The sequence below is a fragment of the Cydia pomonella genome, chromosome 2 (assembly GCF_033807575.1).
Source record: "Cydia pomonella isolate Wapato2018A chromosome 2, ilCydPomo1, whole genome shotgun sequence".
In the NCBI taxonomy this organism is placed as follows: domain Eukaryota; kingdom Metazoa; phylum Arthropoda; class Insecta; order Lepidoptera; family Tortricidae; genus Cydia; species Cydia pomonella.
In genome coordinates this window covers 20,558,237-20,584,865 of record NC_084704.1, presented here as the reverse complement: position 1 = coordinate 20,584,865, position 26,629 = coordinate 20,558,237, and the positions used below count along the sequence as shown (strand labels likewise).

The following is a 26,629-nucleotide window of genomic DNA, read 5'->3' as shown; positions in this document are numbered from 1 at the left end:
ACACAGTTAGCTTAGCCACACCCAAAATATGATACTTCGCAGCCTTTTACAAGGAACATAATATCAATAGTCCATTGCACGTTTTAGAAAAAAAAATTATATTGCTAAGCTGGTCGTAATTTGCGCTTTTTCAGCGCATCCAAAAGGGGTTTATGATATGTGTGTCGGCAAAATACTAAATGTAAAAAAAATCTCTAACGAAAGGACCAAGTGAAAAAGTATGTCAGGATCCCGGGCAAATAGAGCTGTGAGTAAACCTACGTTACATAGGTGACCGAGTTCGAGCAAAAGCTCCTCTTTTAAAGCGTATTTAAGTAGTACTTTAGTACGGTTGTTTGGAAAGTAAGAAACCTATGTGAGAAGTTTGTTTACGAATAAACCTTAAACTAGATTTAGCGATAAATAAAACAGTATTTTAAATATGTTGATTTGTATTACTAGTTAAAATACTAATACATACTTAGAATATATGTATTTCTTGCCATAAGGTCCCGCCTATTACAACTACAAATACCTTTTATACAATCATAATACTTAAGTAGAACTATGTGGGAGAAGACTTTACACATGTTTGACATGTTGGTAATGTCATGAATATCCGTGTTTAATTTATGATAGAAACGTCTCATAGTTTAGTCTTGCTGAGGTATCTGTCGTAATCTTGTGATATGGCTGGGTTGATTTCTGTAACACCTCCGTTTACTCCATTTTCTTCCTTAGCCTCTATTTTTTCAGGCCTAGGTTTCTTCGCACCTGTGAACAAAATAGTACATTTTGGTACAATGTTCTACACTCCGCTTTGCACTCCTAACATGAGAAAATAGTTATTTACGATTCAAGTGCTGAAACTAGAAAATTCGCAACGAGTGGCGATAAATTAAAAGACGAGTTGCGAATTAAACTTTAAACTTTCGGCACAGGCAAAGAAAGTGCTAATTCCCGCACTAGTGCGGGAAAGTAGCACCATATGTACTGTTATGTATAAATATGAAAATGGAAACAATAGTTACCTACACATGATTAATGGTTTGAAAAACATGGTTGTATAAATTTGGTCTCTCTTTCTTTTTTGCACTATTAAGAATGAAATACAGACATACACATAAAACCTAGCTGAAAACTACTGGCACGGTCCTAAAATGTTTTTGTTTTACGAAGGTACGAAAATGTCAGCAGACTAACGGACCAGAAATGAACATTGAAAAGGGAACAAAAGCCGGTTTTTTTCGCTCCGCGGGGCAAAAAGGCGATTTATTGACACGTAATATAACTTTTTGATAATATATTTTATGGCTTGTGATATTGCTATCATGTACACGCCCTGCATGTAGGCATTAGTCAATCTGTCGTATGTCCGGGTAATATTTCAACTGATGTGATGACTGAGAAACAATTTAACTCCTAAAGGGTAAAAATGAGATTGAAAATGTTAAACTTTACTTCTACGTGGATGAAGTCGCGGGCGAAGTTTTACAAAAACGACGATAGTAAAATACAACAGCACAACATTACAGATTAACATAAACAACATACCTCCTCCCATTGCAAGTTTGATGAGCGTAGAGAAGGGCGAATCGATCAATACGGTTACTATGAACCCACTAATCAGTGCTGTAGAGAAGTCACCCAGGAATCTGTAAAACTATTACGAGAAAAACTTGAAATACTTTTATAATATTTTATCTACACACATATCATAAACCCTCTATGATGTCTTCAAAATCCTTAAATAATAGCCAACATTACGATAAACTGTTTTGTTACAACAAATTTCTTATCTGTGATAATGTAGTTATAGCTTCATAACTACCTACATCAAAATCGATTTGGTTATGCATTCAAATTTGGAACATCTCTGAAAAAAAAAGCAATTCGATTTGACTTCTATTCTAATATCTGTCGAGATGCCTTTTTGTTCGAAATGAAATGTCAATTGCATATAATTTTGACATATCTCGCATGTTAGTTTGTATCGAATGATACGGAAACAGGCCCCCGACTCTAGTTTGTCTGTGAATTAAAAAAAACTACGAATGCGTGAAATGCATGAAAAAAAGTATTCATTTACCGCCATTTGACGTAAAGTTATCTTTTAATTAGTTTTAAGTATAAAATGAATATGTTTTTTTGTTTTTAAAGTAACAATTGGAAAAGGTGCGTGTAAAATGAGCGATAAAAATATTTCGGTGACGCCACCACATATCCGCGATTTCCGCCAATAGAGCAAAGATGCTCAAGGTTGGCTGTAATTTGGGTTAGTGAATACTTATATCATAGAAAGTTTATAATATGTGTGTAGATAAAATAGTGTATGTAACTGTACATAATTAGGCATTAAAACACTCGTGTGATCTTTTTAAGAAACTCACTTCGTTCGTTTCTTAAACCCACACTCGTGTATTTTAATGCCTTTTATTATGTAGCAGTTACATAAACTACTATTTACCGAGTGTACAACACAGGCAATAATACAATTTCGTAGAAAAAAACTTACAAATGACTGTACTGTACTTTTCTTTCAGCAGGAAACTAATATTAAACGAGACAATTCCAACAAACCCAAAAACAATTAATCAGATCAGCTCGATGGTAGGATAATATTGCATTGTCACCTAGCTTAAGCAAAATCGAATTGGAATGGAAGAAGATCTATTTTGCTTGCAAGATTTGCCCCGACCATACACCCATTGTAAGTTAAACAAAAGCTCGTAAAAGAGCCATAATATAATTTCAAAATATGTATATTAACTCTTTATTTTTTATTTTTTTGAGGTAGGAATGCGCCATTGGGTTGTCATTTAAATATCAGGATTGCTGACTTTTTCAAAATTGTATGTCGAGCGTGATTTCAATTTTACTCGGGAAATTTTTTGTTTGATCATTTTATACGATTTGCATTGTGGGATTCATTCAGCCAACAGCGATACGATAAGGCTTCAGTTATATTTCCATAATGAAGACTAGTTTACTTAAATATTCAAATTAAATCTAGCAACGTCAAACGTACACACTTTTTTCTATTCTAAAAGTTTCAATTTGCCCGAGTAAGTAAGTCAGGTGTTTACTCAAGTTTACATGTTAGGTGTTAAATCAAATCAAACATTTATTTAGATATGACACATATTTTACAGACTTAATTGTTTCAATTTTAATTCTAGGCAAAATACATATATCATTAAAATGAATAATAAAAACTATTAGGAAACTAAAATTAAGATATGACTAAATTAAATCTAAAAGTCACATACACAATTTTTATACACACAAGTAAATTATTCACAACTAAAGAAAACAAACCTTAAACTAGAAAAAAAAACTTAAAATTAAAATTAATTATACACTCAGCAACCCCCTAACCCCCTGCATCAAACCTGGCCCAAAGGTCCCCATAATGCTTGCAGCATTCCCCCGCTGAACTGCTATGGAGACCTGTTGGACCAAGTACGACCCAGAACGAGGATCACCACCCCTGTCCCGCAAACGCCGGCCTAATTCCCTAAATAATTGTCGGGCTTCCATACCCAACGGCCCCGCGGTCTCTACAGCCACCGGCACAAAGTCGTACGCCGATGCCAGTGTGGAGTATTTATGGTGGTGGAGTATGGGTGTTAAATTATAGAAATCAACTTACGTAGCGAATAGGTGTAAAGTGAGCCGGAGACACCGAGGTGGCGTTGACAACGTGCATGATTGGGTAGTGGAAGATGTACATCGCGAAGGAGATCCGAGCTGGTAACTTCCACATATGCAATGACAGAAACCAGTTGATGGGCCCTGCGAACCAACAAACAATTATATTTTTGTAGCATAGGATTTAAACGTGGGTTACCTAGCGCTACGAGTAAAGCGTGCGATTTTTAACCGGCCGGACATCTCGGTTACGAAAGTCGTACTTATGGAGGTTTTTTCTTCTATGTTTGTACGAATTACGTTTGATAAACAGTTTTTGGTGAAGAAAAACATCGTGAGAAAACCAGACTCTGGGTTGAAAGGTCAGCTGGTTGCTTAGATACTTAAGCTATTGTTAGCTCTTGTTTTGGGATTTCTTGCATGCACCTGATTGATCCCCTAAAACAAGGATTTCGCAGGGAAAGTAGATTTTGAATCCGCAATCGTCTTAGTCGGGTTCCTATACTGTACCTACGCGCGTAATCCGATTTTGGTAAAGCAAAATAAGTATTATGGTTTTTGTTTACAGTTATATAGGTATACGTAGCATGTTTTAATTATGATATTGTTTTCCAACCACGGGCGGCTGACGTATGTACAACTACTTCTCGCGCGGCGCCCACATGCTACAAAGTTGAACTAAGCCCGCTGCGAGCGCTCCTGTCCTGGGGCGCCCTCGCCTGCAGCGCTTGAAGCGCCCTTGACCCTTCGACTGACAAGTCTGACGTATAAGACGTGTCAGGCGCTTACGGTGTCCTCATACCTACTCAAAGAGGCGGGCGAAGGCCGACGTAAAGTCCTGGGCATCAAAGGCACCCTCATATTAACGGGACAACTTACAGGGCGCTCTGCTCGTGATCCGATGCTCTCGTCTCGTAGTAGGTACTTGATATAGTCGGGCGACGCCTGATATAGGTACGTAGCGCAGATTTTTTATGTAGTCGGTTTTTAGTTATATGAAGTCCATCGTGAGCTTTACAGTTTGCAGAGGTGCAGAGAGAGACAAATTGTGTGATGTACGGAACCCTTGCAATGCGAGTCCAACTCGCACTTGTCCGGTTTGTTACAATAAAAGCTAGTGTGTCTTGGCCGCCAATTCATATGAAATGTTTTGGGTGGGATTAACTGGCAATCTTCTTAAGCAGTGCAATTATTTTAGATATAAATACTTGATATCAGATATAATTATATCAAATTAAGTAAACTGGGAATGAAGTGTCATCGGATTATATTTATTATCGGATTATAATAAAGTGCATGATTTTTACAAGTCATCATACTACTCAAAGTGTATTCAGGTTTTATTAAAAATCTAAGGGCGTTCTCAGGAAGAACATAGAGATATAAGACCTGGTGTCCGAACCCCACATTATGAGAGAGACCAAAGCGGCTAGGCTTCAGTGGCACGGACACCTAGAGAGAATGGGAAAGGATCGTGCCGTGAAGATAGCGTAATACTTGGGACAGTCATATGGGAGATTGGACGTCCTAGACACCACTGGAAAGACGTAGTAGCTCAAGACCTGCTCAACCTCGGCTATGGCGACTGGCGAGAGCTATCGCAAGACGGAGAGACATGGCGTGATATGGTGTCGGAGGCCAAGACTCAGTTTGGGTCGTTACGTCAAAGTTAAGGATGTTTTCATAAAAACTCGTTAACACGTTAACTGTGAATCATGAACGGCCGATTAGCAATCGTCACAATACTGATTGTCAATGATAAATCCCATACATTTTGTCAGGAAAGTGACAGACTATTTAGATGTGACTTAAATCAAGTCGCGCTTTAAAGATGCATAAGCATAGATATCGAAACATAAATATTGCATATCATACTAACCTCCGTAACCATGAGTGCACGCAAATATCATCCAACCGAGGCATGCTGCCCACCCCGGTCTGGAGAAGGAGTTAATAACGCCATCCCAGAAAGGACTGTACCAGTCCATCTGGAGAATAGGGTATGCGGAGTAAATGATACCAGACGATACCGCAAAGGCACAGGCCCATCCTAATGTCACGAACCACTGAAAAAACATAAAAGTGATGAGCTTAATGGACTGACTATGATTGTAAACTAAAGTGAATAGTTATGTGCATGCAAATTTGATCGGTTGACTATTATTTCACAAATAATGATTCAAAAATGGTTAGTTACTAAACACTTTTAATTACTTTACTGGCCTGAATTACCTATGAATCATTTGTCTTTATCTGTAACTTTGACATATGTATTTGTAAGAAAGGGATAAAATATAATTAAAATAAATCAAGCCCGTAAAGTTTTATGATTAAGGGGGTTTATCTTTGTCCAGCAGTAGTTCGGTCTAATAATCTCAGTAACCTTACTCAGAAAGTAATGATTCCACAATGTTTTTATTAAATAATGCGGTTTTATTAAACTTTTATCCCACGCGGTCTTAACATTTAATGTGAGTAATAATTGAATCGCTTCGTATTATTATTTTATAATATGAATTTAAATAGTTAATAGAATCAGGCCTTACTTTCCGAAAATCCATACTAATTAAAACAAAAAATATAACTTTGCTTATCCGCGAAATAATAACGTGCTAGTCAGTCAGTGCTAACCCGTTATACTTACATGCGTATGCAATTAATGTTCCCACCCTCCGACCGGAAAAATAAATACGCAAATAAATATAACAACCCACGACACACGACACGTGTTTCACCTCTCTACGGATGCCTCGTACAGACTTATCATAACCATTTGACACTGCCATATGATAAATATTGGATAGTTATGTTATGGATTTATGGATAATATTGTTTCAGTGTTCTGGAACAGTTAGAAATAATTAGGTACAACAATAGGAGGTCGATTCTTAATGAACAGTTGAATGTTGCGTCATCGCCGTTATTACGAATTTTTGATCAAGGTATACATATGGCCGACCATTCTAGACAACTGATTCAGTCGTCGGATTTTGGACCGTCAACATCGCCTGAGGATGCCTCGTAGAGAGGCGAAACACGTGTCGAGTTTAATATTTTCGGTAGTGGGTTGTTATATTTATTTGCGTATTTATTTTTGCGGTGGGAGGGTGGGAACATTAATTGCATGTAAAAAACGCAAGTATAACGGGTTAGCACTGATTGACTAGCACGTTATCTTTTCACGGATAAGGAAAGTAATATTTCTTGTTTTAATTAATATAAATTTATGTTAATTAAACATTTTATGTAGGAATAAAAATAATATTTTATTCTCACGTCAAAATAATGTTTGTCATATGTTGCTTATGAAATGTTGGATCCCTAATTAGACCATCTTGTTTGCGTAGCTAATTTTACTGCTGACCCTTTGACTTATATGCTGAAGTTTTCAATCTCTAATATTGTATGAGTAATAAAAAGATCAGTTGATTCATTGATATTAAATTGTTATTTTCGAATGACCTATTCCTTACAGTTGATAAATATAATGCTCGCTTCTGCCCGCGAATTTGTTTACGTGTAAGGTTGATGGTGATAGATAAGATAAAGGCCTCTATCACTATACCAAATATCATTTAAATAGGTTCAGTGGTTTAAGCATGAAGAGACAGACAGTATTATAATCGCATTTATAATGTTATAGCAGGGATTAGTAGGGCTTATATACATATCTGATCATACTCTCACCTTAGGCAAATGAACTTGTTTTCCTTTAAAAACCGAAAGAAGATAGCCATACAGCATCCCGACAAAGAAAGGAGAGCATCTTGTTAATGTGTTGACATAATAGTAGTACAAATAGTGCTCAGCAGCTTCAGGGTCCACAACAGCACGTCTGAAAACATTTTAGATGAAGCTTCATCGTCATCGTCATACCTAAACATATATTAGTTATATGTATTCTATTGTCTCGAGGCAAGGTGGAAATGGCAATATAATTCACAATATTTATATAATTATACAATATTTTCCACCCTTGGTATGATGGCTGTATAGGAACACAGGAGGTACTTTCAAACGTACATAACATCATAATTATACCTGAATGAGGTCAGTCGCGAATGCATTTCGCTCGTACTTGTTCGTTCATGTACATACATTTATATTGGCGCAAGCGAGACGCACGGGCGGGCGACTGACATCATTTTAATATTATAAGTTTGTATTGGCCTCCGGAACTATCTCCTTATATAAGTACTACTGTTTGAAATCTTTTATGTACACACATATCATAAACATTATATGATGCCTTAAAATTCGTAAATAATGGCCAACATTAAGATAAACTGTTTAGTTAAGTACAATAAATTTCTTATCTCTGAAAATGTTGTAATTGCTTCATTACTACATCAAAATCGATTTGGTGGATAAAAGCAATTCGATTCGACCTCTATTCTAATATCAGTCGAGATGCCTTTTTGTTCGACATGAAATGTGAATTGCATACAATTTTGACTAATCTCGCATGTTAGTTTGTATGCATGACATGCGTACCAAAAGTTTTCATTTACCGTCATTTGACGTACAGTTTATCTTTTAATTAGTTTTGAGTATAAAATGAGTTTAATTTGTTGTTTAACAATAGCAAAAGCAACTATAGCAAAAGTTTATCTTTAAAATGAGCGATAAAGATATTTCGGCGACGCCGCCACATATTCGCGAGTTCCGCCAAAAGAGAAACAATGCCCCAATGTTGGTTGTAATTTGGGTTAGTGAATATATCACACAATGTTTATAATATGTGTGTAGATAAAATAGTGTATGTGACTCTACATAAAACTCTCGTGTAGTCCTTTTAAGAAACTCACTTCGTTTGTTTCTTAAACCCACACTTATGTTTTAATGCCTTTCATAATGTAGCAGTCACATAAACCACTATTAATAAAGTCATTGTTGTTTGTTTGTGTAAATTTTTAATTGTAAATTTTAATTGTTATTTTAAAATATTATATTTCTATACAATAAAATGTAAATTAGTTCTACAAGATATTTGAACACCTATAACGTATGTATGGTGATTTTTACGGTAGTAATAAGATGAGTAAATAATATCGAACGCCTAAGCTGCGCATCTAGAAGTCAGATAGATTAAAATTGGTTAACACCGTTAAATATGCCTACTTAGCTCCGCACTGTGTAATTGTGTTCCAGCAGTTTTTATCTATACATTAAAACTATATTACCACTTCATTTAAGGATTACAACATGGTATTAGTGATGGTCTACTTTAAATCGGCATAAATATATTAACATACAACAATATCATAATGATAATGAAAAATGCATATTTTGGCGCAAAGTAGGCATATTTTACAGTAGTAAATACATTCATACTAAGAAGAATAATAATTTATCAAAAGCACAATGTCACCATTAACTTACGCTGGTATAACAGGTGCTGGCTGGAACTCGTTTAAATAGTTATACGTTGTAGACACCGCCAACACGATGAGCATGGCGAGACTCAAGGCAGTCCAGGCTGCTCTTCTTTTTCCAAGCACCCAAAACAAAATGAGGGGTGAAATTATATGCATCTGGATATCAACGGCAAGGTACCACGTTGGGCCGACACACTGAAATATAATATAGAAGGATTAGAAGGTCGTTTTTAGTGATTTGTATTTTGTTTTAGGTTAGGTTTCCTTTTTGTTGTTTTATTTTAATACTTAGTAGTTTTAGTTTTACTTATTTATCTGTCCGTATGTTATTTAAGTTTTATTTCACTTAAATATAGGACAGATTATAAAAGTATGGTAAAAAATAAAACATTAGGTGAAGATGGGAATTATTATGAATTATTATCTGAGTATATATCATTATTATGGGAAAATTTTGCGACTAGTTTATTAATTGCCGTGTTCCTCGCCAAAACGAGTAAAATTTGTCCTTATCAGGATTTGAACCACGCCACGGACCATCAGCTCACCATATTGTTGTGAATGTAGATGGGAATTATTATGAATTATTATCTGAGTATATATTATTATTGTGGAAACATTTTGCGACTAGTTTATTAATTGCCGTGTTCCTCACCAAAACGAGTAAAATTTGTCCTTATCAGGATTTTAACCACGCCACGGACCATCAGCTCACCATATTGTTGTGAATGTAGATGGGAATTATTATGAATTATTATCTGAGTATATATTATTATTATGGGAACATTTTGCGACTAGTTTATTAATTGCCGTGTTCCTCACCAAAACGAGTAAAATTTGTCCTTGTCAGGATTTGAACCACGCCACGGACCATCAGCTCACCATATTGTTGTGAATGTAGATGGGAATTATTATGAATTATTATCTGAGTATATATTATTATTGTGGGAACATTTTGCGACTAGTTTATTAATTGCCGTGTTTCTCACCAAAACGAGTAAAATTTGTCCTTATCAGGATTTTAACCACGCCACGAACCATCAGCTCACCATATTGCTGTGAATGTAATGATCAATAATAATACGGCATTAAACGACACACTAATACCACTTTACTCAAACGCATCGTCCCAAAAGATCTGTTATCGTTTTATCGTATTAAATTGAATGTAGATAAATAAATCGATCAACGAACTAGCGTTTCAGAGTACGCGCCTTAATTATATTTATGAAATAGTTCTAACTCATTTATATAAATAAATCTTCTCCTAAGTTAATATAAATAAATTGGAACTATTTGCAATTATTTCAGGCAAAGAAATAGGACAAAATTTTTCCGTTCGTTTCCAACTAGTTGCTCTTGGGATGCGTACAAAGAAAAACAATGATCCTCTTTCAGCGCGTGATAAGGGTATTTTTATTAGAGTTGAATTTTTAAAGATTGAAGAATGAATGAGAACTTACCATATGACCAGGAATGATTAAATTCTGACCATGGATCAAAGTAGCCCACCAATACTGTCTGCATTTGTGCACTTTATGAGCAATGACGTCATTCCAGCGTGGTCCATCAGACATGTGGTTAAATAACGTCGCTTGGAGGAAAACGCCGGCAGCCAATACCGGAAACATCCGTAAGAGCCGATGGAGATAGTATAAGTGAATTTTTCTGATAAGGCCCACTGAAAAATAGTATTTATTAAGAATATGTACTATAATATTACTTATGTTTATCAAATTTATTACTTCCAATATAATAACTAACTTACTGCTACTCATCTTTCCGACAGTAGTATACACAATTAGTAGTCCGCTTAGCATGAAGAATGTGTCCACTGTGATTGGCGCCGCCATAATCCAAATCGCAGAAAATGAGGTCATCCACTGTACATATAAAAACTTTTAATCAATATGCGTTTCAGCACTCAATTTATAGCACATCTAAGCAATAAAAGAGTAAACCTCCGAACTAATAACCTTTGTGAGCTCAACGAGGGGAGGGAGGGTTGTTAGGGTTAGCAACGCGCATATAACTCCTCTGGCGTTGCAGGCGTACATAAGCTACGGAGACTGTTTACCATCAGGCGGGCCGTATGCTTGTTTGCCGCTGACGTGGTATAAAAAAAGTGATAAGAAAACCAATAAAAAAAATATTTTGGCTTACTTACTTACTTACTTACTTAAATATTTACTAGGCTTGGGACTTTTGGATGCTCGCCGTGGTTCTGGAATCCACGGAGTCGCCATTATGTTATAATATTTATTCGAAATCAAAGTCAAAGTGTAAAAATAAATATTATATTAGATGTCGTGATTTATGCTGTTATATCTAGGCTTGGGACTTTTGGATGCTCGCCGTAGTTCTAGAATCCACGGAGTCGCCATTATGTTATAATTTTTTTGTTTCGAAGTCATAGTAAAAGTCTAAAAACAAAATATTATATTAGATGTCATGATTTATGCTGTTCTACCGGTAATAAACACGTTATTATGACTGCAATTAATTTTATCATAAATCGATACTATTATCATACACACAAGTCATTGTCACAGTTCACAGCTGACGCGATATGCATTATATATGATTTACTTAATTATGCATCCTCTTGGATACTTGTACAATAAAAAAAAATTCTTCGAACGCACAATAGAATATTCTTAGGACAACGTTCTATCGGCAGTACTTCGCCTACATATGCAAAATATCAATAATGAACTAAAAGTTAGAACAATAAAAATCAATTTTAAAATATGTGTACCTTAAAGAAATCTGTTCGGTTAACGAAGGGCGCATATAAATGCGTAGAATACGAATGACCCACTATGACCCACATCATGGCGAAGGACCTGATGCCGTCCACGCATTTCAAAGCACCGGGCACAGAGTTGAATGTGAGCAAGCGTCGAGTGTTGGTGTACGCTGAGAAGGATTTCCCAAGAACACTCGCTTTTTTAGGATCTGAAAGAAAACATTACATTCAATTATTGGTCATATATCTGCTTATGAGGTTTTTCGTAATTTTAACCAAACGAGACTAGACACGTATTATAAAAAGTATACGAAACCATTTCTTGTAATTTAATACTTTATCATTAAAACATGATAAGATTATTCTTATACAAATACCTATACTCATATCGTGCAAATATTCCTTGTACCAGATACTAATCAAAATAACAAAAATTATGCGACGACTATTTACAGGGTTACGTAGCCAAAACGGCAAAAAAGGAATGCTCATAGTTTCGCCATGTTTGTCTGTCCATAGTGTCAATATGTCACATAAGTTACTATAAGATAAGACCTATTTTAATAAAATTCAGAATATAGGTATATTACGCGTGTGCCGCTAATAAGTTTCAAGGTTAGAAAATATTCAGAGGGGCACCTGTGACTAAAATGTCGAAATAATTGTTTTGCCAATATTAACATATGATACGTTATTCGATATGTTGTTTTAAATTAATAATCATCTGATACTTAGCAAAAAAAATGACAACGCCAATATTTTTTAAATAATCGCTCCTTAAATGTAACGAATTGCACAAGTCCAGTTGCGTTCTTTATGACAAAGAACATTGTAATGTTTAAAATGAAACGATGAAATCAGAACGTATCACACGCGGATTAACCGTGATAATTACCAGAATATGCCATTCAACACCTTCCTACGTCATATCTAAATTGCTATTCCATGTTATTTCTTTTTTAAACTTGATTGTTATCAATATTGATAAGGCAGACAAAACAATTTGTCATTAGATATAAGCTTTGATTTGAATATGGCAATCTCGGACTTGAGCCCTTTTTATCATAAAGCCTACATTGACAACTTAAAATTAAATAAACAAAAACCAAAACGATGTCTCAGATGTTACATAAATGTATGTTACTAGTATATTATTGTTTGTGTTATGCAGTCGTAAGTATGAGGAAAGCGAATCATGATTGAGTGTGTACATACATTAAAAGGCATGTGTCATTTTCTATTTGTATTATTCAATACGTTACCAGGCTATGATTTTTTTAAGTCTACTTATACACCGTGGGCTCCAATAAACCAACAGATATTACAAGTGTATTCTTGACCCCATTTAGAGATTAAAATGTCGTGCGAAGTTTTCTGAAATCGGTCTTGTTTCAGCAAAAATGAAAATTCTCGTCCAAATTTGTTTATGTAATTACTCAGTGAAAAAGCATTATTGAATGCAACTTTTACCTGTGGCGTTTTGACATACCTACTGACAGACATTAAAGTTTTAAAATTTTATCAATAAGTTGAAAAAACCTTTACTTATTCGTTGTTTAGGTTTTTTTTCGCTAATATGTAAAGATAAATAACGTGGCGTGTACATTATGTTACATTTTCTTGCTCCTTATGACGTCAGGAATGTGTGGTTAAACTGTCGGATTACTCGAGCCCAGAGTGTATGTTGTTCAGTCAGCGTCAAAGCAACGGATCCAACTACGCGTCAAAAGTGTGTATGTAAACACTTTATTGTACATAAGACAGTTTAAGATACAATAAATCAGAATATTTGCAAGGTACCATTGTACCTTAGTTGGTACTTAGTAGTTAGCGAAGTTATCCCAAAGAAAGAGAGAGAATCTACAATTCGTGAATAACTTATGAAGAGAGCAATTGGACGGTAACAGATACTTTTGAACGCGAGGTATGGAGATATAATATCTCCATTTGGAAAAGTATTCCAGGGTCGCAGATACTTTTCATCTGCCAGCATTGGCGCTGGCTGTGCAATCAGCAGCAGATCGCCTACCATGAGTTGCGTTCTCGCGAGCGAGTCCATACTCAAGTAAATTAAATTAAATCAAAGAAAGAAGAAATCAGATTATTGCTTACTAATGGTATAAAACCTAAGCTAATCTTACCTCCGTTAAGTATATGAGTATAATATAGGTCGTAGCCCGTGCAGAGTATAGTTATTACGATAATGAAGCCGAAAACACCCCTGAAAATAAATAAAACTTTTAGTCGAACAAATGTAAAATTTGTATTCCATACTTTTTTCTATGGAGGTATTTTGATCAAATCGACTAGACATGAATGCATCGAATTTCATAGATTTTTGAAGCTTAGGGTATCTTCATATTACCTGCGGTTTATTTTCTTGCTATTTCTAGTAAGATAATACTTTAATAATGTAATAAGATTTTATTCAATATGTAATGTAGTTCACACAGTGTTAAACTCACATTGCAGCATAATCCCCAGGTACTAATGGCTTATCATTTTTCAGGCGACAAAATTCTTCAGTAAACTCGAAACCCACAGCCGTGGTGTTAATTAGAACTTTATCGATAAACTGCTTAGGAGTACAAGCTTTTGGAAGACATACTGCTAATCTAAAGGCTTCACCAGCCAAGGCACTATCTTCTGCAACCCTGTGGAAAATAAATCATTAAAATAAATGTTGAAAACACAAAACCCTCATCGGTAATCCCATTGATAAATGAGTATAACTTAGCTCTTGTTTTCCATTTTTATATTAAATGGTTTAAGAACTTTATTCCCATTAAGAATTTACAAAATTCACTTACATGAGAACACTAACGTGCAGACAATTCATAATAACAAACATTCATTTATATTACTGTTAAACAATATTTATACTTCTAATTAATGTAGGTAGAAATAACTAGTTCTCCCACGTCCTTCCCGAACTATCCTCTAAAATTAAAATATATAGTACCCTAAGGATTATGTGTGTCAATTTCTTTCATATTAATCGTACCTCATTGAATCCATATCTGTTCCAATGTACCGACTGTATTTGGCTGATTCCGCTCGAACTTCTCGAAGATTTCTCATCATATTCCTGTTTTGTCTCGTTTTCGGTAAAAGTTCCGGCCAAGGAAATTCTGGCCATTCTTCTGGCCATTCCGGCCATTCAGGCAGAGTTGGCAGATCAAAATCGTCTTGCGTCATCGGGACATTGATCATACAAAATTTTCCTTGTATATCTGATGCGTCAAAGTCAGCGCTGATTTCTATACACTGATGATAGTTTCCGAAATCCACAAAATTACCTTTAAATATTCCTCGTGGGGGTCTTATACCAGCGTCAAGAACTGTAAAGCGAAAAAATAAAATTTCACTTACCTGTTGTCATATTTAATGAAATATAAACTCGATCTAATTTGTTTTTTTCATTAATAGAGGTAAATATCTGTCAAGGCAGCTTCCTTTATTTATTTATTCCAAAAATTACAGAGCATTGCAGTCATGAAAGTCTATATAATATAATAATAACAGAGTACCAATAGTAACAAAAAATAAACAAATTTAATACATTACAGAAAAATCCTGTTTATCAGTTACCCCACAGAACCTCATACTCTCATAATATCGAATTCCGGTGCTTATACTAAGAGCGCGGACCAGTGGTGGCTGAGTGACATAGTAAGAATTTTAGGAACCGCGACAAGTTGATGACTTCTTGGTCGGAAATTGAATTTCGCTTAAGACATTGACGTGATGAACAGACACGTTTACTCGCAAAATGGAACAAGTAGTCCAGGGCAAAGTTACGCCTCACTTCTAAAGAAAATACGGAGCCGAAATATGGGTACGAATATGGATAGTAACTATATTTATCTTCTGGGGTAAGAATTGCAAAAAGGTTTTCTGGATTTATTTCCAAAAGTAAGGTGACCTCATACGGATTCCATACGACAGATGCTGCCTCAAGTTTGCTTCTGAACTAGCGCAGTCTAATAGGCCTGGGATCGTCAAAGTCCCGCGCATTACAGATAACAATTTCAATCTTCGATAGCAATTACTCGAGAAAATTCAAAGATGACACCTTAATCCGAGACGGACCGGACACGAGTTATGGGTTAAGAAAGTAATTAGTCAAAACTATTGGCACTAAAAGTTAGCGGACACGAAACTTTTTGATAGAAAGCTTATTTTTATTTCTAGTCTTATAGTTATGGACATCTGAATTCTTAGTGAAGGAGTCTAGATTCTTAATAACATAAATATTACTATCATAGATGTATTGGGAAGCTACAGTTAAAATATTAATTTATTTGAAAAGGTCTCTTAATGATCCACGTGCTCTTAAGTTATATATAGAACGAATGGCTCTCTTTTGTAAGACAAATATAGTCTGTATGTCAGCTGCTTTGCCCCAAACCAGAACACTATATGACATTACACTATGAAAATAACTATAATAGACAAGGCGAGCTGTCTCAATATTGGTCAATTGTCTGATTCTCCTAACAGCGTAAGCGGCCGAACTTAATTTATTTGCTTGCGTTCTTATATGAGGACTCCATTGTAGATTTGTGTCCAATGTTAAACGAAGAAACAGTACTTTATCTACCATCTCTAAGCATTCATTATTCAAAAGCATCTTAGAGTCTACTGGTTTAACATTCGGCAAAGAAAATCTAATACATTTTGTTTTCTTACCATTAAGAAGCAAATTGTTAATAGTAAACCAGTTAAGTACATCATCGAGTGTGCTATTAATTATACTATAATCGGTAGATTTCCGATCAAGTTTAAAAAGTAGTGATGTATCATCAGCAAAAAGAACTATTTCACAAAGGTTTTCTACTATACATGGCAAATCATTTATATAAACCAAAAACAGGAATGGACCCAAAATAGAACCTTGTGGCACTCCTAATTGGATTACAGTTCCGCTAGACTGGGTTTTGTTTACAACAACTGTTTGTGTTCTATTTCCAAGATAGGAAGACATAAAATCTAGGGCTTGTATTAATATATCTATCATTAAAGTATATTACAGATCTGCTAGGAACAAAAAAAAAGTTTTGTAGTAGCACATTGTAACTGATGATTATCTTTTCAATACAATTTGAGAGAGAGTCAGTGTCGTTTATAGTCGGCAGTACACAAGGTCTCCTATCCTCGGCATGTAAAACTATAATAAAAGTATGATGGAAAATATTCTCCGCTATTACGTGAGGTTCGGTAACTCTGATGGTAGAATGGTTGGCCAGAGACAGAGCCTAGTTTTTGGCCAGTAATATAGGTTGTATCGCGACAAACGGAAAATTCTTCTGTGAGCCCTATGTCCCTAAGGAGGGATAACAGGATTGCACATTATCTCAAAAGGTTTTAAATAAATGCCAATGAAACCAACTTGTCTTAGTTTTGCGTTATTTGTATACAACAAAACGTAATTCTTTATTTACTGCCCATGTCATCGTTTTAAATTGTCTGGATTTATGACTAAATATATTGGAATTTTGGGCAATCGCTATAGATATAGATCTATAGCACCGACATAGAAATTAGACAGGAAAAGTACCAGACGACATTATTATTGGCATAACGTGGACTTATCTAATGGCTTGATTCTTTGCGATGTTTTATCATGGCGACTAAGATAATAGATATACGCGTTTATATTGCAAGGCTACTACATGTATGTAGATTATAAACAGTACTGACCTGACTACTGTAACTACCTAGTTACATTAATACTTATTGTCATATTTTTTGCGAATAGTGCACTGAACGGGACAAGAGACGGAGCATTTATTTCATCTTTGGAACAATGGTTATGATTAAGTTAGTTTTCTGTTTTTAATAATCGTGTCTGGTTTTGATTTATATAAAATCCATGGTAAAGGCGTACACCGGCTGAAAAAATGCTTTTAGAAAAAAACAGACTTTGTCATGAATGTCATTGTAGTAATATTTTTCTAAGTTGAAACTCATAATGCCCCTAATATTTTGTCGTTATCTATAAAGTTTAGGAGAACTATACAATGTGGAAAGATAAGTCGGGCCGGATTATACGAGGTTTATGCCATTATTGTTTTTGCCTATTCGCGATTCTGCACAATATGAATTCCACACAACTGAGGTTGATCACATGCGTAATGCTTCACGGTCATTATTTCTACGCAATCCTTTTTTTGCCTATTCGCCATTCTGCACAATATGAATTCCACACAACTTAATTTGATCACATGCGTAATGCTTTACAGTCATTATTTCTATGCAATCTTGTTTTTTCCTATTCGTGATTCTGCTCAATATGAATTCCACACAACTGAATTTAATCGCACGCGTTATACTTCACAATCATTATTTCTACACTATCTTGTTTCTTCGTAATCGCGTTTAAAAAAAGCAGACTGCGTGAGTCGATTTTCCCAGCGGTAAACATGAATACTAGAGCATGGTATGAAAGGGTTAACAATTCTTTACAGTCGACGGTTACAAAAAGTTTGCGACAAGACGTTGCCATATCAGCAACTGATAGGCAGTATGATGTATTTAGCTGTTCTTACAAGACCGGACATTGTATTTTCAGTTAATTATTTAAGCCAGTTCAATACATGTTCCACAGAAGAACATTGGGCTTATGCAAAACGTGTTTTTAAGTATTTAAAGCTAACCAAAGACTTACGTTTAGGATATTCAAAGGATGGCAATGCACATTTGCAAGCCTATATAGATACTGATTGGGCTAGCAATACCTTAGATCGTAAGACATATACTGGATATATTTTCGAGCTATCAGGATGTGCTATTTCATGGGAAACACGAAAGCAAAGTACAGTAGCCTTATCCAGCACCGAAGCTGAACATATGGGGTTAGCTGATTGCTGTAAAGAAGCTATTTACCTTAAACGCTTGCAATAATGATTATGAATATGAGATGAATGCAATATAAGATAAATTGGGCTTCACTTAGCTGTGTCAGACGTTGCGCTGATTCTGCGGAAAATCAAATAATTCAGTATGTTTGCCGAGAGAATTCTGACAAAATGATTGAAGAGCAAAACTTGAGATAGATGTATGTAATGACAAGTCTGTACTCTTTTCGAAGATTACTACGCTGTGCGAATCGTTGACGATCCCAAACTCACAAGCGGTATTGAACCTTTAAGTCTAAGGAGAGACTTTGCCTCCTTGTGTGTGTTCTACCGCTTGTACAATGGGCTGTGCTCTGAGGAATTGTTTGACATGACGCCAACGGCCACTTTCTATCACCGCACCGCTCGCCGTCGGCAGGGTGTTCATCCTCACACCTTAGAACCTAAATGGTCGCGTACTGTGCGGTTCAAGAGGAATTTCCTCCCGCGGACGCTCCGGCTGTGGAATGAGCTCCCTTCCGAGGTTTTCCCGAGGGTCTACAGTATGGGGTTCTTCAAAAAAGGCGTATACAGGTTTTTAAAGGGTCGGCAACGCGCATGTAACGCCTCTGGTGTTGCAGGCGTCCATAGGCTACGGTGACTGCTTACCATCAGGCGGGCCGTATGCTTGTTTGCCACCGTCGTGGTATAAAAAAAAGATTGTCAAATAGCTTTTGATAAATATGGGTATTTTTTAATCGATATTGGACTTTCTTACTTGTCTGCAGTGAAAGTTTCATTTTGTAAGTTGTTTAGATATATTTAACATGTTGACTGCTTTGATACATGTGGTTATCTGACTGCTGAGGTACCAAGAACTTGTAAAGTGTGTAAAGATAACTGAATTTACCGACTCAGGCAGCCTGTTTTTTTTTTCTACACGCGACTATGAAGAAACAAGGTCGTGTAGAAATAATGATTGTGAAGTATAACGCGTGCGATTAAATTCAGTTGTGTGGAATTCGTATTTAGCAGAATCGCGACTATGAAGAAACAAGGTCGTGTAGAAATAATGATTGTGAAGTATAACGCGTGCGATTAAATTCAGTTGTGTGGAATTCGTATTTAGCAGAATCGCGAATAGGAAATAACAAGATTGCGTAGAAATAATGACTGTGAAGCATTACGCATGTGATCAAACTCAGTTGTGTGGAATTCATATCGTGCAGAATCGCGAATAGGCAAAATGGCATAAACCTCGTATAATCCGTCGGGCCCTGGAGGGAAACTAGCTTAAATCCTTAAGCTGGCTCATTTTACTTAAAGGAGACATTCCTTTATTTTAAAAAATAAACAAAACTGCATTCAAAGATTTTCTAAAACTCGCTTGACTCGCCCGGGACTCGAACCAAGTAAAGTTAAAAAAACAAACACTCCCTATTTTATTATACTAATCGATAGTATGAATGTAAAACATTGACTTTTATCAATAAATTTCTTGTATCTGGTATCATCAAAACCCCAAATGACTTAATAAGTTTAATAATGATATACGAATGTAAATTATTTACTAGACACTGATTTATATGAATATCAATAAGTATTATTCAGATATATCAATAAGCTTTATTTCATAGTAGTTAGCATAATAGTACTCATGTAAACGTTTTGGTGTTACACTGTAATTTTATATTGAAATAAATAAATGAAATGAAATAGCTAGAGCCTAACAATGAACCCCATGTATATTGGTCTTAAGCTTGTATAAAAGCTTTTCCCATTTCAGTATTGCTCGAGTAACACGATATATTTCCCATTACAAATTAATTGTAAATTTATATCATCATTTATTGTTGACCATGACGCATTGACCCGTTTGTTACAGCCACTGATATTTTAGATATTTTTGTTAGGTATAAAAATGTCGATTGTAATTTTTCGTATCACGTATTAATTAATAAAATAATATGTATTTGTATTTTTACATTGAAAATCATGTACTAGTACACATTGATATGGAAATTTGACTTTTAAACTTTGTTGATTCATATGACTTGAACATCATTCCAGATACCTAATATTAGACTCTGTTCATATAATTCTTAACCATTCCTGTAAAATGTTCCAGGCGGCAAATAACTTCAATGACCCGCTTTAGTCTTAAGTGCGAGTTCATACATTTGCTACTAAGTAAAAGCAAATAATTTTAGACAGTGACAGTAGTGACACCTGACTTCGAGCGTTTGTATGTATAAGGAATCTTTATTTATTTATTGTAAACAACGTACAATTAGAATATTGCATTATTTACAAATTCTGATGACAAGTGGCTAAAAGAAGTATTTAGATGAAACAATTTCTTCTTCGGTATTTTACTTGAAACTAGGTTAGGCGCGTATAATTAAGAAATGTGACTTATTTAATGATATCCTAAAAATTACACTATTAATAATATTTTTTTCTTGTTTTAATCCTATCTGGTATAGAGTAAAGATACATCAAAATAAAATCTATTGCGATGAAAAATAATGTAATGTAATTTAGTTATGACAGTTAAAATACGAGTATAAAAGTATACTTACATTCTGCCAGTAGAGCACTATCATTATTTTGTATGAAGCTCAGTTGTGCTTCACATAGTTCTGAATCTAACACATTTTTATATAATTCAGTATCAAATGCATTATTTTTAGGTAGTTTATGGTCAATGAATGCTTTAGTAGCTTGTAAACAGATGCTGATGAAAACAATAACCAACACTTTTGCCATATTTTAATAATCACTTTATCGTGATTCGAACCTCTCTACTGGGCATAGCCTACATAACTAATTGACTGAGATTTGGGTTGATTATATTTGAAATCGTTAAGGTGATTATATTTTAGTGGGCAATTTTGATATCTCGCTATATTCAATCAAATTGATAAATTCTTATTATGAAGGGTTCTTGGTAGTTTTTTTTTCTTTGTATCAGGCTGAAAAGTAACGTTGTAAGTCTCTATTAGAATAATGTAACAATTTAAAAGTTTAACTAATTTTTATTTCGGATTTTCAGAGGTTTATACCTAATTTATTTTTATTTCTCATGCTCTGAAAGTGGGTCGTTGTTGTTCTATAACGTGTGCATAAAATGCTCAGATCATAGAAAGTACGAGATGGCTGACGGAGGCGTGGCGCGTGTCGCCGCGACATGGCCACATCGTGGCCATACCGGCCCGCCGTAAGACAGTAGCAAATTAGCTGTCATTGAACAATGTGCGCGTCAATTTTATTGAAATGCCGAATTATAGCGTTATTTTGTGTCGAAATAGGAGTGTATCCAAAAACTATAAGGATCATGGAGTTACATACCACATGTGAATACATTTTTTTTCACGTATTAGTCAATAAAACCACACATTTTAACAAATAAATCCAGTGACATATGATTTTTCTGAGTCAGACCATGTCGTCATACAAACGCGTGGCAATTTGTTTATGCATTCTACATTGACGCTTTGGCATGGCAAACTATTTGTAGTGTCCTAAGCAACGGCGCAATGTATTAAACCGCTAACGATATTCACAGGGGCATTATTGTTTCTTGGTACGACCGCCAACCGCTCCCTTCATTGACGCCGCGAAGTAGAGTGGTGCTCGTGCATATAATTGATCTTTGAGCGTTATCGATAAAAATGTTTGGATATAGTGTGTATGAAAGTAATTATTTTTCAAGTAAAATTTTACAATTATTTTATATGCACCTAATGTTTAATTTAATACTTATTAATTTGGATTAAAAATCGAACAGGTACGCCAAAAAATAAACTGATTTAATTAAGTACAATTTATTGATAACATTATAGTTTATACCTATAAGTATATTTTATTCAGGTTCTTAGCAACGATTCGAATAACTGCACTAGGTATAATCAAATATGTTCATGATTGCAATTTTTTTCAGTTTCCCGAAAAATCCCAGTATTAAAGAAAAATGGATAGATGCTACATGTAGAGGCCCTAACTGGTTTCCGAGCGAGAAAAGGGTTATTTGTTCGGATCATTTTCAAGAAAAATGTTTCCAGTTACACTTCGCCTCATTTATATAACGATAGAATATAAATATGTTTAAAATAATAGTATATTGTATACTTAGTCGATCCAAAAGTTCTATTAGAAAGATTTTTACTGTTAATTATGATTACTCTTTCCCTATTATTCGTACATATGATTTAAAAGCTTATTTATTTTAACTTATTTATTTTAATTTACTATAACTTGCTTTCGCAGTTCTTCATAATTCTATGTAACATGCTGGAATTGCTTTCAATTGGTGACGAAATATGCTATAATAAACTGAAACTATTTTTTTAATGAAACACTGATTTTTACTCCGTTTTGTGAAGTACAATCCAGGCGAGCGCTCGCTTCTAACGACAATCCCAAAGTAAACAATTTAAACAAACATTACATCAAATAATGATTAAATTTAAACCAATTTGATTAGTTTAGCATAAACAAGCTTTCGCATCATGGTACATGTTTTTTTTATTTATTAAAAGCTTTGTATTACATTTTATTAGTAAAAACCTTTGTGAGAGAACTTATGGATCAACTAATATACCTTACACGTACCTTAAAATTCTTAGCTCACAAATAAGGTCAAAAATTTAAAGGAATATCAATTAAGTCTATGACAATTATTACTTAAAACAAAAATGTCAAAACTCTAAGGTCATGTTCAGAATATGTAAAATATCGATAGCTCTATCGAATTGTCCTCACTCTAGTGCCGCCGCTCTAGGCTCCTACACCGCGCGGTTTGGCCAATCACAGCGCATGAGTTGGTTATCTGGCCACGCCTTTAATGATGTGGTGGGGGACAGTTGGAGACAGCGAGACTCGTTGAAATTATGCTTCGTTATAAATCTCCTTACTTCTTATATCTATGATAAAATGATACATTTCTGCTGTAGAACACTGTACTTTCCAAGTGCGTTTTATTACAATATTAATTAACAGTTTAACATTTTGGTTTTAAATGGATTCGTTGAACTATTTCCATTCTAATAATGATAATTAACTCTCTATTCCATAAATGACAATATTTTTGCCTACATTTTCAAATGAAAGTACCCTCAAGAAATACTACTGAAAATTATGCTTAGCCTGTTTTTTTATTTGCACATATATTTTACTTTCCTCGTAGGTATTCGATATGAAAAGTAGTGTTTTCCAAAAATGCAAGAAAAAATTTTTTTTTATACTATCATCATCTGCCTCGCGTTGTCCCGGCATTTTTTTACAGCTTGGCAACTAATCCTCAAAAAATGATGATGAAGATGCTTGGAATTGGTTTTAGTTGCAAGAAATTCCAACACAAATGAAATAAAGTGATATAATATTTGTATCTAAATCTTCTATACATTTCTGAAGAATCTAGAATCTGAAGAATATTAATTGTTTGAATATTTGAAATCAAACTTCATTCATTCATAATCACAAAGCTTTGATTCTCTGAAAACAATGTTTTAACATTATACAAACCAATATACACACATTATTGCCATATGTAAGCTGTTTGTAGGGACACTAATATGGCCTTAGATAATCTTAGGTAATCTCAGGGCCAAATAGAAAGTTGTAAGGCTTTATTTATATTGAACGATTACCTTAGAGACTGTCTATAATTCTATAAGAACCCAACACATGCCATCCCAACCCAATTATATATAGTGCTCTTCTTAAAAATGGTGAAGATAAGTTCCCAAGTTTAAACGGAACCGCATTGCTCGCCACTTGCAAGCATGGAGTAGTAGTAGTAGTAGTAAACCATTGTACAAAAACACATAATAAAAGGAACTTACAATTAGGAAAAGCTAAGTACAAAGGCGAACTTATCCCCTTCGAGTGATCTCTTACAGTTAACCTTTGAGTAGATGAGAGGAGAGAGTGAGAAGAGGGTGACAAATGCAGCAACATGTACAACAAGGTACCAGAAAGTAGAGGATACAAATACATACAAAATTTTTAGGATAAACATACATATATTACACAAAAAAGTAATAGGGAAATTAAATTAAAAAAAAAAGAATGAAAAAGTGGAAAATAATTCGTAATTATACGCTAGGAAATGAAAATTATTTAGCAGTCAGATAACAACAGCTTCTTCAACCTAACCTTGAGCGACGCAACCGATTGTGCATGAAATGAAAATCATTATTTCAGGCAACTAGTGGCCCACAGATATATATCTTAAAACTAGCATACCTACATATTATAAAAATAGTATATTAACAGTAGTAGTAGGAATAATAATATAGTTTAGCGATAAGACCGCCCGTTGTCTACCATAGTCTAGGTTGTGTGTTTAATTTGTATGTCATTATGTTTTTTCATATTGGTGAGCAATAAAGAATATTTGTATTGTATTGTATATTTTAAAACACTACAAATCATATTTTGATTGCGATGCATTACGCGACCCTGCAGTGTCAGAATATTAAATATAATCACCGACCTGTACGTAGCTGGACTAGATATATAAAAGTTACATTTATATAATATTATGGAGTTAAAGGCTCAAGTGACAGAAATGTATTTATTCTAAGTTAAAAAAAAATGGAACCCCACTTATAACATCTTATCTGAAAACGACGTAGATACCTACATACGATTGCACGTGTTATTTGTTATTTAGAACGTACATTTCATATACAGACAAGAAAGTAAAAGAAAATTTAAAAGAGATATAAAATATGCATTGTGCATGCATTCACTCAGAACCATAACTATAATTCATACTAGGTAGTAACAAACATCAGAAACTGGCTTATGACCCATATTCTGACCCAGATCTATTTTATGGCTTGTTATTAAAATCAGAACCGAAATCTGAATACAATTCGAAAATATCGTTAGCACAACAGTATTTATGATTAATAATTAAAATCATGACTCAATCTATGATAATATAACTTCATGCCGCAAGCCCAGATACTTACTGACTGAGCGAGCAAATCGTCTTCGTATTTACGCCGTTTGTCCGGCTGCTCGTCAGTTTGTATTTCTCAATCTATTTTCAGGTTTTTTTTATTAAATTAACTACCCATCAAGTTATATAAAATATTAGTTTTTTTTATTAATACAACTCAATGGGTAGGGTGACACCTGTCATCGTATCCATCGAGTTAGACAATAACTATAGTTTTCACAGTTTTCTTTTTCAAAATGGCGTGAGCAATGGGGGGTAGTAGTCTTCTAGTAGGTAATCACTGACAGACACTTCAGCGCTATTTTTCCCAGTCACTTGTCCACACACTTCAGCGCTATTTTTGATAAATAGGTGGTTCCCTACAAAATACCCCTATTGTGCGACCATGTCTGTCCGTCACGGCGCTAGTTATCTCTCTATAAAATATGAATTACAGAAAATTATTTCATTAATGAAAGATATATTGAATTTGATGTTTTTTCCAAGCTTTAAACCTGAAACAAGTATTTTCATTTATCAGCACACTCTACCACTGACAGTGTCATTTTATTTATTAATTTTAAAAAGGGGATTTGCTAAATCGTATTTTAATCGCGGTTTAATAATAGTGATGGTGCGAGTGATTATTGCAGGTGTTTAGTGATTAGTAAGAAACACGTTTTTGACACAAGCCGATTACAGCATTGCCCAAACATATATGACAAGCGTAGGTACATACCTCAGTTCACATTTAAAAAATAAGAATTCAACAATCAGTTCAGTAAAAATTGTATGAATCACATTCGTTCCCATGAATCGGGAATAAATCGTACAATAAATATCTGCTTCAATGGAAACAAAAGAACATTTTCATTTCTCATGCTTTGAAAGTGGGTCATTGCTGTTCTAAAAAGTGTGCAGTAAATGATACGTTTCTGCACTAGAGCATTTTACTTTCCCAGTAAGTTTTTTCGTTTATATTACGATAAACAATTCAAATTTGATATGGAATGGATTTGTTGTACAAATTTCATTTTATTATTTAACTCCCTATTCCATAAATCACGATTTTTATAATTCT

General features: G+C 34.6%; 1 protein-coding gene across 1 annotated transcript; it reads right to left on the bottom strand.

Annotated features, from left to right (window-relative positions):
• Nucleotides 1-457: 457 nt before the first annotated feature.
• LOC133534616 (O-acyltransferase like protein-like) lies at nt 458-21,557 on the bottom strand. Its single transcript, XM_061873813.1, has 13 exons — nt 21,179-21,557; nt 14,762-15,098; nt 14,223-14,411; nt 13,899-13,978; nt 11,767-11,966; nt 10,777-10,891; nt 10,472-10,689; nt 9,013-9,203; nt 7,318-7,465; nt 5,510-5,696; nt 3,632-3,774; nt 1,534-1,642; nt 458-753 (listed from the first exon to the last, which is right to left on the bottom strand). Exons 1-13 carry the CDS (start codon nt 21,363-21,365, stop codon nt 626-628), a joined length of 2,232 nt encoding a protein of 743 aa, XP_061729797.1. The 5' UTR covers nt 21,366-21,557; the 3' UTR covers nt 458-625.
• Nucleotides 21,558-26,629: the final 5,072 nt, after the last annotated feature.